This window comes from Sinohyriopsis cumingii, chromosome 5 (genome assembly GCF_028554795.1).
Source record: "Sinohyriopsis cumingii isolate HCF-2022 chromosome 5, ASM2855479v2, whole genome shotgun sequence".
NCBI classification, from domain to species: Eukaryota; Metazoa; Mollusca; class Bivalvia; order Unionida; family Unionidae; genus Sinohyriopsis; species Sinohyriopsis cumingii.
Genome location: NC_142965.1, coordinates 10450297 through 10466093, shown reverse-complemented (window position 1 = coordinate 10466093; position 15797 = coordinate 10450297). Strand labels below are relative to the sequence as shown.

General features: G+C 33.9%; 1 protein-coding gene across 1 annotated transcript in view; it reads left to right on the top strand.

Annotated features, from left to right (window-relative positions):
- LOC149798624 (uncharacterized) overlaps positions 1-15797 on the top strand; it is a 143299-nt gene that overhangs the window by 25975 nt on the left and 101527 nt on the right. The window contains exons 5-6 of the mRNA XM_089957456.1: positions 620-782; positions 15230-15265. Coding sequence (XP_089813582.1) covers positions 620-782; positions 15230-15265 — 199 coding nt within the window. The remainder of the gene's footprint in view (positions 1-619; positions 783-15229; positions 15266-15797) is intronic.

Below are 15797 nucleotides of genomic sequence, written 5' to 3'. Positions count from 1 at the left end.
AGTAAATCATCTTGGTATACATCACTTTAGAGTATGTTTTGCAGTATATATTTCGATATCTACAACATATGTGCTCAAAACATTTCAGGGATTGCCAAATTTCTCATGCAAGTGACATTTCATTAATTGTTAAATTGCTGGTTTGAAGTTTGCAACATAATTAAGAAATTAATGTGCAGCTTTTAAAACATCAACAACCAACCCCGCTGCCACCACTGTATTTAATTTCCATTACATCCATGTTTGCAATCAGAATAGTTGTTTGGGTCTTCTCTGTTGCAACGTGACAGCTTTTGACAATCCATGAAAACTATATCCAAGACATAAATGCAGTGATTTTTTTTCTTTCTGACATTGCCCTGCAAGTCTTGCACACTGTTCAATATTTGTAGCAAAATATCACACAAAGTTCAGAGCAGGAATTATTCAAGGCTTATTTCGGGTGAAGTGTTTCTTCAAAGGTGACTCGTGTACTAAGTTTGGTGAATTTCCACACATCAGTTTAGTTACAGTCAAATGAATATATGGACAGATAGGGTGATCACAATACTTTGTAAAGGAACATGGAGATAATTAATGTTAATTGACAGTATTTAATACTATTTATCCCTTTCTACAGTAATCCCCAGGATGAAGTGTCCGAGTTGTATGAAAACTTCCCCAGTTTCTTTTCATCTCATGTCTTCTCTGAAAGCATCAACATACCCCGCTCTGATACCAATCTTCAGGCGGAGAACCAGAGACTGAGGGAAATGGTGGAAAAAGAAAGATACAGAAGGAAGGTAATTCTACCAGATTTAATGAACAGTTGTTCTTTTTTTAATGAAATTTGTGACTATATAGACTATGTTAAGTATTTGCTGTGAACGCTGCACAATCTTGCGTCTTTAGAACGGTTTGTTACAAGAAACAACCATACTAAGAAAATACATGTAAATCTGTCTTAATTGTCATTTCTATTAAACAGTCTCCTATCCTAAACAGCCAAATTCTTGAAGCCCGTGCAGCAGAAGTTAGTAGAAATGAGCATGTATTGAGTAGGTATGTCTTATGAGGCCATTTTTCCAAGGTCGTTATAATATACAAGTTTGATTCTATTTTTATAGATCCAGAAACATTTGGATGTAACAAGAGTACTGTACAAACAGTATCAAAGGATATATTTACACTTTTGAACAAATTGTTGGACATTCATTTCCTGTCACACCCTTCCTCACCTCACTTAGGAACTTGTATATCAAGAGACAAATTTAAATTTTACATTTATGGGGCCCCGGGTGGCAGAGTTGTTGCCTGCGCTCTCCTTTACCAATCACTGCCATCTCACTTCTTTAAAACATGGGTTTGAGTATCTGGCTCGGTTTTCCCAGGTTTGTCTTCCACAAGTGATACTGGCTGCCTTGTATAGTCTATCTTGTGCTGAAAAATGATGTTAAACTCAACCCAAAACAACAACATATATTTACAGTTGAATTTGCCCTGTATCAAGCAGACAGATGTCTTAAAGAGCCACTCTTTTAAAGTCCTGCATACTTCATTGTTGTAGAAATAAGCTGACCTATATTTAGCAACCAACTGTCTTGAGAGGACATTTTTCTAATTCCCAATAGGTGGGCTTTTAAGACAGGTTTAATTGTATTTGTTCCTCTTTAATTAAATTGATGTCAGTATGATTGGTTAGAAACTGTTATCCATGAGACATCAAGCCCATAAGTAGATTTCCATAATTTCTTATCCAGCTTTCATGATATTACTGTACCTCATATGTCAAGATAGCATCATTTTCATTGACATATTATTCAAATTAGGTTATTGTCTCACCTGTCTTAGCTTGGTAATACAAATTCATCACTTTATATGTATCTGTCTCAAGTCTGGTATACACATTGTGGCATTGGGTGTCCTGTTGTTAGCGCACAGATCAAAAGTGCACCGACAAAAGCGCACAAGGCATAAATTATAACAGTTATTATGTCAAATAAATAAGCATATATTTGCTATTTAAAAATGTTTAATATTATTAACATGAGTTTCAGTGTATTATTTCTATCACTGTTCAAGATGCAACCTTATGTGCATAATTAAGACAAACTGACAAGGCAAAGCAATTATAAAAATTAATATGATTTTCATTTTCTTAAGTCTATCATTTTTCAGATTGCAATGTTATATGCGATTCCGCACAGATATTTGATTAATGGTACGTAAATATGCACCTTGATGTCTGCTCAATGAAAACAGTGATTGAAACTTTATTTCTACTCAATATTAAGAGTATACACACTTTGATGTCTGCTCACTGGAAACAGTGATTCAAACTATTACTTTATATCTACTCAATATTAAGAGTGTACACAATTTGATGTCTGCTTACTGGAAACAGTGATTCAAACTACTAGTTTATTTCTTCTCAGTATTAAAAGTGTACACACTTTGATGTCTTCTCTCTGGAAACAGTGATTCAAACTATTACTTTATATCTACTCAATATTAAGAGTGTACACACTTTGATGTCTGCTTACTGGAAACAGTGATTCAAACTATTACTTTATATCTACTCAATATTAAGAGTGTACACAATTTGATGTCTGCTTACTGGAAACAGTGATTCAAACTACTAGTTTATTTCTACTCAATATTAAGAGTGTACACACTTTGATGTCTTCTCTCTGGAAACAGTGATTCAAACTATTACTTTATTTCTACTCAGTATTAAGAGTGTACACACTTTGATGTCTGCACACTGGAAACAGTGATTCAAACTATTACTTTATTTCTATTCAGTATTAAGAGTGTACACACTTTGATGTCTGCTCTCTGGAAACAGTGATTCAAACTATTACTTTATATCTACTCAGTATTAAGAGTGTACACACTTTGATGTCTGCTCACTGGAAACAGTGATTCAAGCTATTACTTTATTTCTACTCAGTATTAAGAGTGTACACACTTTGATGTCTGCTCACTGGAAACAGTGATTCAAACTATTACTTTATTTCTACTCAGTATTAAGAGTGTACACACTTTGATGTCTGTTCACTGGAAACAGTGATTCAAACTACTAGTTTATTTCAACTCAGTATTAAGAGTGTACACACTTTGATGTCTGCTCACTGGAAACAGTGATTCAAACTACTAGTTTATTTCTACTCAGTATTAAGAGTGTACACACTTTGATGTCTGCTCACTGGAAACAGTGATTCAAACTACTAGTTTATTTCTACTCAGTATTAAGAGTGAACACACTTTGATGTCTTCTCTCTGGAAACAGTGATTCAAACTACTACTTTATTTCTACTCAGTATTAAGAGTGTACACACTTTGATGTCTGCTCACTGGAAACAGTGATTCAAACTATTACTTTATATCTACTCAATATTAAGAGTACACACTTTGATGTCTGTTCACTGGAAACAGAGATTCAAACTATTACTTTATTTCTACTCAGTACAGTGTATTAAGAGTGTACACACTTTGATGTCTGCTCACTGGAAACAGTGATTCAAACTATTACTTTATGTCTATTCAGTATTAAGAGTGTACACACTTTGATGTCTGCTTACTGGAAGCAGTGATTCAAACTACTACTTTATTTCTACTCAGTATTAAGAGTGTACACACTTTGATGTCTGCTCATTGGAAACATTGATTCAAACTATTAGTTTATTTGTACTCAATATTATTTGTGTACACACTTTGATGTCTGCTCATTGGAAACATTGATTCAAACTATTACTTTATTTCTACTCAGTATTAAGAGTGTACACACTTTGATGTCTGTTCACTGGAAACAGTGATTCAAACTACTACTTTATTTCTACTCAGTATTAAGAGTGTACACACTTTGATGTCTGTTCACTGGAAACAGTGATTCAAACTACTACTTTATTTCTACTCCGTATTAAGAGTGTACACACTTTGATGTCTGCTCACTGGAAACAGTGATTCAAACTACTAGTTTATTTCAACTAAGTATTAAGAGTGTACACACTTTGATGTCTGCTCACTGGAAACAGTGATTCAAACTATTACTTTATTTCTATTCAGTATTAAGAGTGTACACACTTTGATGTCTGCTCACTGGAAACAGTGATTGAAACTATTACTTTATATCTACTCAATATTAAGAGTGTACACACTTTCGTGTCTTTTCACTGGAAAAAGTGATTCAAACTATTACTTTATTTCTACTCAGTATTAAGAGTGTACACACTTTGATGTCTGTTCACTGGAAACTGATTCAAACTACAGTAAAACCTGTCATGAGCGACCTCTGCTATGAGCGACCACCTGTCATTTCTGACCACAATCGTAATGCACGGATCGATTTTACTATATAAACGCTCTGTTATGGACGACCACCTGCTGAACGCGACCAGCGACCGCGATTTCTTGGCAAAATATGCATTTTGACACTGCTATGAACGACCGCATCGCCAAAAAATCAAAACAGATTGACACCACTGACCTTAACTTAATCCTTTGTAAACACTAGAGCTCGGGATAAATGTAGTATGCAAACAAAGTACACATTAAATAACACTATAGTTGAACAACCATATATCGGGATAAACACCTCTAACCATCATTTAATCCTTTGTAACAAAGACTGCATAAATAGCAAAGATTGCTCTAATAAAGTATTTACAAATAATTTGTCTTGCTACAGTACCAGTTTTGTGAAATTTACAACTCCAGCGTACGGTGTCATTTGTAAACTGCAGTAAACCAGACTAAAGTACATGTCACTAACCGCCATTGTAGTGCCGAAGTCATGTGAATAGCCAGTAAGAGTAACATTAAAGGGAGTAATGATGGATATACGCAGTCAATTTAGAGGTTTGTATTTTTTTCTTTATCTTTATGAAAACTCACAAAACGCCGGTAGTCCTTATGTCCAAGTGAGAAATCGTTTGAAAGGGCTTCAGTGTTGGTTTGAGTACGTCGTTTGCTTTCCAGTTAATCCATAATGCCTGGAGGGTGAATGAGCTCATTGTCTTTAATACTAGTAAGTGAGAATCATTTCCGGATTTTTTAAAAATTATTTTTTATTTCTTTTGTTAGTGTTTCACCAAGCCACAATCTGTTTACGTGGGTGCAGATGGTCGGAACATTTGTTTATCGAGCTATAACGCTGTTGATTTAAACTTCGTCTCAGAATAAATGTATTGTTTCTTGATGAGTTAATTATGTCTTTTGGTTTCATTCATTGGTACATAATATATATTTATTCTACAATTCCCCAAAACCTGATCAAAACCGATAGTCTTTATAACGTCAACACTAATAACAACGGCAGAATCTCCCCTGAAAAAAAGAAACATTTTAACACTGGAAGAAAGGATTAATGTCATTGAAAGAAATGAAAAAGGCGAGACCACTCGCAAAATAGTAGTCAGCTTAAGCGTCGGTAAAACGCAAGTTCAAAATGTAATCAAAGACAAGAAGTCCATTAGAAACGAATGGCAGAAAGGTGCACAAGCACAGAGGAAATATGCCATGGCACGACGGACAGTTTACAGAGATCTGAACGAGCGAGTATGGGAATGGTTTTGTGTTGCAAGGAGTAAAAACATACCAGTAAGTGGAAAGTTGATTCCGGAAAAGGCAATAATTGAGATACATGTTCAGACCAAATAGCTGAGTAAAACATGTCAACAAAGAAGTATAATGGATTTCTTTTAAAAAAACAAGTGAATAAGTGTATAAAATAAGATATATACATCATATCTAACTGTTCATTTTTTGTACATATTAATGTGATGTTGAAATATAAATTTTATTCTCGTTGTTTGATAGATGTATATCTTTATTATATAAAGATATTTTGAGAGGAATGCATGCAATATTTAACAAGATTCATGAATAAAGGATATGATGCATGTACAGTGAGTATGGGTATTATTTATTTTTCAACAATGCTAACTATTGACCCTGAAAACCAGTCCATTTTCACACACCTCTTATGAGAGACCACCTGTCTTGAGAGACCGCTTTTGGTTGGCAGAAGGGGCGGTCTCTCATAACAGGTTTTACTGTATTAGTTTATTTGTACTCAGTATTAAGAGTGTACACACTTTGATGTCTGCTCACTGGAAACAGTGATTCAAACTATTACTTTATATCTACTCAATATTAAGAGTACACACTTTGATGTCTGTTCACTGGAAACAGTGATTCAAACTATTACTTTATTTCTACTCAGTATTAAGAGTGTACACACTTTGATGTCTCTTCACTGGAAACAGTGATTCAAACTGTTGCTTTATTTCTACTCAGTATTAAAAGTGTACACACTTTGATGTCTGCTCACTGGAAACAGTGATTCAAACTACTACTTTATTTCTACTCAGTATTAAGAGTGTACACACTTTGATGTCTGCTTACTGGAAACAGTGATTCAAACTATTACTTTATTTCTACTCAATATTAAGAGTGTACACACTTTGATGCCTGCTTACTGGAAACAGTGATTCAAACTATTACTTTATTTCTACTCAGTATTAAGAGTGTACACACTTTGATGTCTTCTCTCTGGAAACAGTGATTCAAACTATTACTTTATTTCTACTCAATATTGCGAGTGTACACACTTTGATGTCTGCTTACTGGAAACAGTGATTCAAACTATTAATTTCTACTCAATATTGCGAGTGTACACACTTTGATGTCTGCTCACTGGAAACAGTGATTCAAACTATTAGTGTATTTCATTCGAAATGAGACATTTATCAATCAAAGTCATAATAAGATTACAGGCTTATAGTTTATGCTGCATGCTTTTGATGGCGTGCATTTAATGGGCATATTTCGCTGCACACTTTTGACTTGCACGCTTACGATGGGGTGCAGTGGCATTGCTATACATATGTCTAGCCATTACAGTTTTTGATCTGACCCATAACTTTGGAGATCTAAGAGTACCAACCCCAGTCAGATTGTTTTACAAATTACTGAAACTTATTCCAAGTTAAAAAGCTAATTGAAACCTCTTTAGAAGAGTTTAAGCTATCAAGATATCTCTGCTAGAACCAAAGTTAAAATAACTTGTTGACAAACCTTTTGTCATTTTCAGATATTTTAGTCGTGTATAATGCCTGGTTTTATTTTGCCCTATGATGGACCTAAAACCAACAATACATTTCTTAATAATTTTGCAGCTTTTGTTATTTAAAGATATTTCAATGAAATTTGGCTATCTGTTCGTTCGTCACCAAAAGCTGATGATACTACAGTAGTATCTTTTTTATTAAAAAAATTACAATTATTTTAGATGGGGAGTGTGTAATTTTCATTTATAATCAAAACAATTAATATTGAATGTATACTCATTTTATTATTTTTAACAACTGTTGACAGTTAAAAAAAAGAAAGAGAAGTATAAACTAGTGAATTTAAACTATTGAACTGCATATAAATATATATTTAAGGGGTGTGCCAACATAATGTATGAATATTCATAGCAATTATTTTAATTCATAATTTATAATTATTACAGTAATTTGAACTAAATGATTTACTGTAAAAACAAAATGATAATTGACTTGGAAGTTATTGGATTTGAGAAAAGAAATTCAATATGTTATCTGCGATTTTGGATAGTTAGGAAGAAAGATTCTTTCTCGATGATTTGACAAAAATTCCAAGTATACAGATTGCATTTTAAATATGTGAATAATTGCTACCAATTGAGTTAGCTCATTTTATTTGTTAGTTGTATGTCATCACAGCTTTGTTGTGAACATTTATTGATTGATATGGTGCCAAACTATTGGTTAAAGATGTTTGTTTACAGATATTAGAATATTCAAGATGGCATCTACAGTGAGGTTTGAAAAACTCTGAAGTCCATTTCACATAAACAGATTTGCGATACATGTTTTATATATGACATTAGAGATCAGAATGTGCTCAATACAATGGTATGTGAGATATATTTAGATATGTTGAGGATCATCAATAGGTAAATTTGTATTAAATATCTTTGGCATGGCTTGTCCTGTTCAAGAGTCACATTCACCATCATTCTGATTGGAAAATTTCATAGTTATTAATCAGGTTATTTAATTAAATCTGAGATACTTGTATAATTTTCTTAGGGATCATTTAACTCGATAAAGTATCCAGGCTACTTCATTCGCAAGATATGCTTTTATTGAACTTTATCTAAATATTTATGTTGCAAGGTTTTCCAAACACATCTTGACAGTGTAGTATGTAACTGTAAGTGTCAAGGATTCCTAACATATTTACATTAACTCAACTTGCATGCAGTTGTATTATCATTTCTATGAATTTTGTCAAGAGTCAATATTTTCGTTTGTAACGGTTGTTTATGCAGTCTTTTTTTTCGTTATAGTTTTCACTATGTTATACTATGTATTGGACTTTTCAGGGTTATTGTGTACAGATAATATAGAAAATTATGAAGATCATTCATCTTACGTGCTGCATCTAAATTTTACAGTTTTATCATTTACTTAGTACAGAAAATTGTACAAACACCTGCAGGATTCTGACATAATTGGTTGCAGATTTCAGTACAAATTGTAGATGAAATAAAGTATGCTAATAGAAATATTACACAGTAGGCTTGCCAAAAGATTTTTTTATCATATTACAACATCTTTAATGCTTATTTCACTATAGTGACAAAAGTTTTCATCTACACCACCTCCATTAATTACTCCACCCAGTCCTCTCAAACTTTGTCAAGATATGCGTAATGTGCAATTCTCTTGTCTTGTGCTTGCAGTGTTAGCATCAACAATGTTGAAATTTGTGTTTAAGTTTTGTGTCTGAGTTTAATGTTAAAGTTTTGTCAGTCAGATACTTGGGTAATTATGTCAGAATCCTGCAGGTGTTTGTAAACAGGTGAGACACTGGTTTCGGCTGAACACTTGCTTGTTTTGTGTAAAGTAGGCCAGAATAGACTTTATCAGGATTTCAAAGGTAAGAAATAGATCCTAGGTCCGATACAACATTTCATTTATCTTCATTCTGCATTTTGTTTCCATTCATTTTCATTTCATTATTTGTTTTTTTCTTCATTTGTTGTGATTTCCATTTAGTTTTTGTTGTAAACTTACACACTCAGGCCTAGAAAATTAGTGAATTCCATACATTTTAAGTGTTTTCTATTTGTCGATAAGACATAGTTTGATTATTATTAGATTGATGTCAACTTTAATGCTATGGGGTTTTCCAGTGAAACATACTTAGGACTCAGGGAAGGCACTTTCATTGCGGAGCAATCACACCCATGTTTCCCCAAACCCCAGTGTGATGCAAATTAGAATTTTATATCATTTTCATGTCAACTGTTTGAGTAATCAGCAGGACTTCCGATAACGCAAAATGTTGGTCCCTGATGCAATAAAATTAAAAATGATGCATTAAAACCCTAGCCTAAGAGTCCTGTAGGACACAGTAAAAATTACTGACCAAATTAATGTCCAGCTTGCAGAAAAGGTCAAGGTTTCTCAAAACAGAGGTCTCAAAGTTTTTCAATGCCATCTCTTGAGGTCACGCTTATTAATTATGCATTATGTTCATTTCTGAGTGTAGCCAATTAAGTATAGTACTCGTGATCTTGAAAGGATGATTCACTAAGGATTCAGATTATATTAAAAGATAAACACTACGATAAATAATATTACTACCATTTGTTACTTTCACGTCGAGACTTAAATGCATACATGCCAGCCATAACAGTTTTGTCATAATCATTACGCCATTTTTTCAACAATTATGTTTTATGTTCTTAAGTATATGGATTACGCTGTTTTGGTAAATGAAAAAATAAAATAAATAAAAATCAGTAAAATGTTGTGTGATTATTTAATATCATCTCTTTGATTCCACTCGTATAAATTTGAGAACCTGCTTTAAAAACATTACTGCTGCATAAGAATTTTCCTTGTTTTCTATTTATAGAAACTGTACTATATATAACCCATTTCATTTCCAAGGAAACAGATGGGTTTCATCAATTTGAACTTAGCCTAACAGATTCATTATATTCATAATAAAATTAGGTAGCGGACCGGTCTATGGTTTTATAGAAAATGGCACCATATTATAAGCAAGATGCATTACAGTGTGATTTGTGGGTGTTGTATGATGGAAAATGTTAGAGCAGATGGATCTTCCTAACTTCAAAACATGTCAGATCAGAAAAAAGGACAAATCAACACTATTTCACAAACTTTAAAGAAGAATATGAGAGTAATGTAATACACCACTCCTTCGATAACTCGCGCACATCGGGGTCCAGAAACATCGACCGCACTGTAAGTGAGGCGCGAGTTATCGAGGGACCTATAAAATAAGTCCAAAACCAATAAAGTGATCGACGACATAAAGGAAAAATAAGGGGGGAGGTAGGCAGATTATAGTGTTGAATGCTCATTTTATGATCGTGCTGAGATTAACTGTGAATAAATATCTCTTTATAACAGTGTACTTTATTTATTATTTCCTCATAGGGCAACATTGATTTCAGGATAAGTTACAGTATATTGAGGCGATCATCGAAAACATTATTCCACGTGGTTTCCGTTCGCTTAACATGTGAACCACTTCACACATTGTGTACTACGTAACTAATTTTTATGTTGAATTGGATACATTCTAGTTTTATTGTTTGATCCAAATTAGACGTTTTTTTATTATACAAAAGATCGACTCTTTTCGAGAAACAGTGTCGATCGAACGATAGATAGATAGATTTTAATGGGATAGAAGTAAAGTGGAAAACAAAAAACAAGGGTTAATCAGTACTAACATATTTAATTGGTCTACAGATTTAAAACAACATAAATTAGAACAAGTTAATACTTGCTGTTTGTGCCACGCTTGACAAATATCAATTCACTTTTTGAAAAAATCAGTTAATTTTTTTTTTGTGTTACTCCTTGGTTTCTCTGCTGCCGAGCAAAATCCCTCAGATTTCTCAACTGCATGAGCTTTACGTAATCAACATTTTGGGTTTCCAGCCACCTTATGGCAATATCAAAATATTTGATTGCTTCCTGTGCAGAGGGGGGAGGTGGTGCAGCATATGCGTCTGCATCACTTTAAACACTTGTGTTACTCCAGTTAGAATCGTCTTCTGCTGCAAATTTGTTCGTTATAGAAATAATTATTGTTTCATCTGACATGTATTCGGCTGTGGGGCAATCATTGTCAGCACAAATCCACTCCTTCATATCATCAAGAGAAACGCCCATCTCAGGACCATGCGTCTGTATGAATTTCTCCCAAACAGCCTCGGCATTAATGACATCAGTTTCACTGAAACCTTCGAAGTCACTATCATCGTCGCTGTCTGTTATTGTTTTGCTTTATGTCAAAGGCAGCTCCAAGACCCTTAATTCAGCACCCCAGGTCTCTTGTAATTGATTTTTTAATGCAACAAACACTTCCCCAAGTTGTTTATCAAAACAAAGCTGGCATGTAATTAGGTTCTCACAGAAGTACTCACGGGTGTCGATGTGACAGTCGATTGACTCTTTCCATGTTTTCAATGAACAGGATATGTTGTGATTATGGTGGCGCTATACAGTTTCACATTTTGCATAGGGTTAGGAATTTAAAGAAAAAGAATGTCCCCGGCTTTCCTCACTGGCTATACTGGCTATTTAAAAAAGACCTTGTATATCTTAGGTATAATGCAAAGAACCTTTAATTCCCTTTATTTTGGTGTATGATTGATGGGTGTACTATGGGTTATAGAGTATACAGCTTGGCCTTACTTCAAATGTGCACCTTTCAAAAAAGTGCTAGCTCTACTTGGTCATTTTCACTTCCTGAACTTCAGAGGTCAATTGTATAAAAAAGAGCCGATAACTTTTTTTACATTTTACATATTTGGTAATTCATTCATTGCACTTTCAGAAGCTGGTATTGTCTAGTCTGGCAAAATTCATTTTCCCTATTTTAATAGCTGCTATGTATAGTGTACTTTAGACTAATTCAGACTGATTTTTTAACACAAGGGAGCAGTCATTTTAGTTAGCAGTGTGCTTAAATCATGTAAAATTTCCAAAAGTACAATATCCAAAAGAAATATCATCCACATTACATTAATGTAGCATAGAGGTATGCAAACATTCTCTCCACTGTGCATGTTTTAAATGCGAACTACTTCACCTTACATACGTCACTCTCTCAAAAGTACATATTATCTGGTGAGCGCCACCATAAAGAAGATGTAGGTATTATTTTTTTATGATTTAATTATGTTTATATGGCTGAAACATTTAAGTCGCAGCCATCGAAACAATCCTTATGAATAATTCTCCTGCCTTTTTCCCCACAGAACAGTATTTATGAGTGTCAGAGTCTCTAACAAGTCCAGCCTACCGCCCCCATGATAAAAGTGAGCTATTTTAAGAATGCATATTACATTTTGTAAACATAGCAACCAATGTTATGTTGAATGATAGGAACATGAAACTAGCCAGAATTATTTCTGAGATATCAACAATGAATTTTACAATTAGAAAAGGGAGGTAACTCATCAGCTTCATAAAGGTCAAAGGTCAAAGTGTAAAATATTTGCCTATTGTTTAATATGGAAGAAGCGAATTCACTTTCTCATCATTTATTTTTTTTATTTCATTGCAAATAAATGAAAAGAAACATTTTCACCATATATTTCTGTCACTTATTGCAACAGTTTTAAATTTAAGTTGACTCTATTCCTATATTCTAAGTCTTCTAATTTCCCCATAATTAAGGTCACTACTCACACAAACATACCTCATGGCAAATTATGTAAGCAAGAGAAAACCGATCATAATTAGCTTATTTTCATGCTTTAATGCAATATGAATGTACCATTTTATTCAGAACATCATACATAATTATATGAAAATAAAAAAAAATAATTGCAAGCATTTTTTTATTTTCTTTAATGTGGCGCTATACAGTTTCGCATTTTGCCTAGGGTTAGGAATTTAAAGAAAAAGAATGTCCCCGGCTTTCCTCACTGGTTATACTGGCTATTTAAAAAAGACCTTGTATATCTTAGGTATACTGCAAAGAACCTTTAATTCCCTTTATTTTGGTGTATGATTGATGGGTGTACTATGGGTTATAGAGTATACAGCTTGGCCTTACTTCAAATGTGCACCTTTCAAAAAAGTGCTAGCTCTGCTTGGTCATTTTCACTTCCTGAACTTCAGAGGTCAATTGTATAAAAAAGAGCCGATAACTTTTTTTACATTTTATATATTTGGTAATTCATTCATTGCACTTTCAGAAGCTGGTATTGTCTAGTCTGGCAAAATTCATTTTCCCTATTTTAATAGCTGCTATGTATAGTGTACTTTAGACTAATTCAGACTGATTTTTTAACACAAGGGAGCAGTCATTTTAGTTAGCAGTGTGCTTAAATCATGTAAAATTTCCAAAAGTACAATATCCAAAAGAAATATCATCCACATTACATTAATGTAGCATAGAGGTATGCAAACATTCTCTCCACTGTGCATGTTTTAAATGCGAACTACTTCACCTTACATACGTCACTCTCTCAAAAGTACATATTATCTGGTGAGCGCCACCTATAATGTTTACACTGAAACGGAATTAAAGGATTAGAACGTGACTTTCACACGGGAAGATGTTTAATTAGTGTTTATTTCTTTCTCTGTTGCCACCTGTTAGCATTTACCAGAAGTTTTCATTGATCGCTATTTCACCAGACTGTTTATTTACAGTATACTGACAACTATTTATCATAAAAACTTACATAATATATATCTTGAAACAGAGGTCTCTCTAGGATTTTAAAACTGGGTCTTTCTGCCTCTGAATTCAATCACTAAATATCAGTACATTTTCTCTCACGCGGCCGCCAGTCAAAGCCTTTGAACTAGCCGCCAAGCATTTGCATCATGTTCTTTTTTTTATGTACTCTTATAAAATGGCAACATGTATGTACATCAAAGAGTCTTTCAGTCACTGAATTCTGTCATTGGAAATATCAGCACTGTTAACTGATCAACACATTTTCCCACAAAGCAGGTGGCTGAAACAGGACTGGCAAATCATGGAATTTTCCCGCGCACCTATTACATGCATACGGAGGACTCCCGCCTCAGTGATTTTCTGCGTCCCAGATAAAATATTGGCATCCAAATACGCGTAATTAAGCGTTTTCGAGATCTCTGAAATTAATTCTTATTTAGAACTTGCAAATTTCAAAATATGGATTATATTTTTACGGGCATTAATCACCATTTTCGATGATAAAACAAGCAATGTATCAAGGTTTAATTTATCAATTCTTATTGTAATTTTTTCATGTTCAGCATATTTTAAAAACATTTTCTTGCAAAAATCGGGAGCCAAGACGGACACTGCGTTATAAGTGGGATCGCGAGTTATCCGGGCACGAGTTATCGAGGGAGCGGTGTACAGCACTCAGGATTGAGCACATGAATGCTCATTGCCAAATTGAAAATAAAATTCACAATCATCCAGTTCTGTAATTAAGATGCCACACCTGACATTTTTGTTTTGGAGGGCATGACGTATTACTGTCTAAATAATGGCCTTGTGTAGCATGTTCCTAAGTGGACTGACATGCTATCAATTTTAATACATGAATATTTAAACAATTATAAATAAGTAAAACTGACACGGTTTTTTGTCTCTTTATTCCTTGCATTGTAATGAACATTTATCTACTTTATGTATGCCCAGCATATTTGAGAGAGGGGACTGCAACTTATGCTGGTGGAACTCCTATTTTCACCAAATTTCTAATGAGACCTCTCTCTCACACACACACACACAACTTACTGTAGAAACTCTCAAGTGGGACTCTTGTAAGGACCCTATAAATTTCAAATGTGGGGGTCCTTGGAACTCCATAAAATATAAACTTAATGGAAGTCCTGAATCAGGGTACCATGGCATATTGTTTTAAAAAATGCTTTCCCTGGGTATCATGTATGTTTAAATGGAACAGCCCAGTGTGCCATGTATGTTTAAATGGAACAGCCCTGTGGGCAGTGTATGTTTAAATTAGAACAGCCCTGTGGGCAGTGTATGTTTAACTGGGAAACTGTGTGTACCATGTATATTTGAGTGGAATAGCCCTATGGGCAGTGTATGTTTAACTGGAAAACTGGGGATATAATGTATGTTTAAATGGAACAGCCATAACTTAACTGATCAGAAGCGTAATCTTTAAGATGTTTTTGCTTTCTTTCAGCATTGTGAGCAGTATATACAGCAGCTAAATGTTAAGGTAAGCAAAATGACATCATGTGAGTGTTAGGTTTTAAGTGAAAGAAACAGATTTTGAAACTGCTATTTCATAAAACTTATAGTTGACTTGTTAACCTTGTAAATGAAAAAGCTATGTATTAGGTTATTCATGAGTTCACTTGAGGTATGGCTTGGAATAGAGAATAGTACATTTTATGTCCTTGTTACAAGAGTTATGCAGCTTGATTATTGGAAATACAAATACAGAACTCTCTCATTATAATGGCATCCTTGAGAACTCAGACAAGTAATAATTTGGCTGGGACAACTCAGTCATATAAAATAAATTATCAGACTAAGTCATAGTAGAGAACATTGTATATAATAGAAAATGTCATCTCTGCCCCTGAAAGGCTACCACATTGTAGTCTAACAACATATTTGTTAGAGAACTGTCTTACCGCTCTACTAATTCATCCCCTTATCTTTTTCATCCTGCTCTATTTAACATCACACTACATCTTTATCATCCTATTCTATTTAACATTACACATATCTTTTTCATCCTGTTC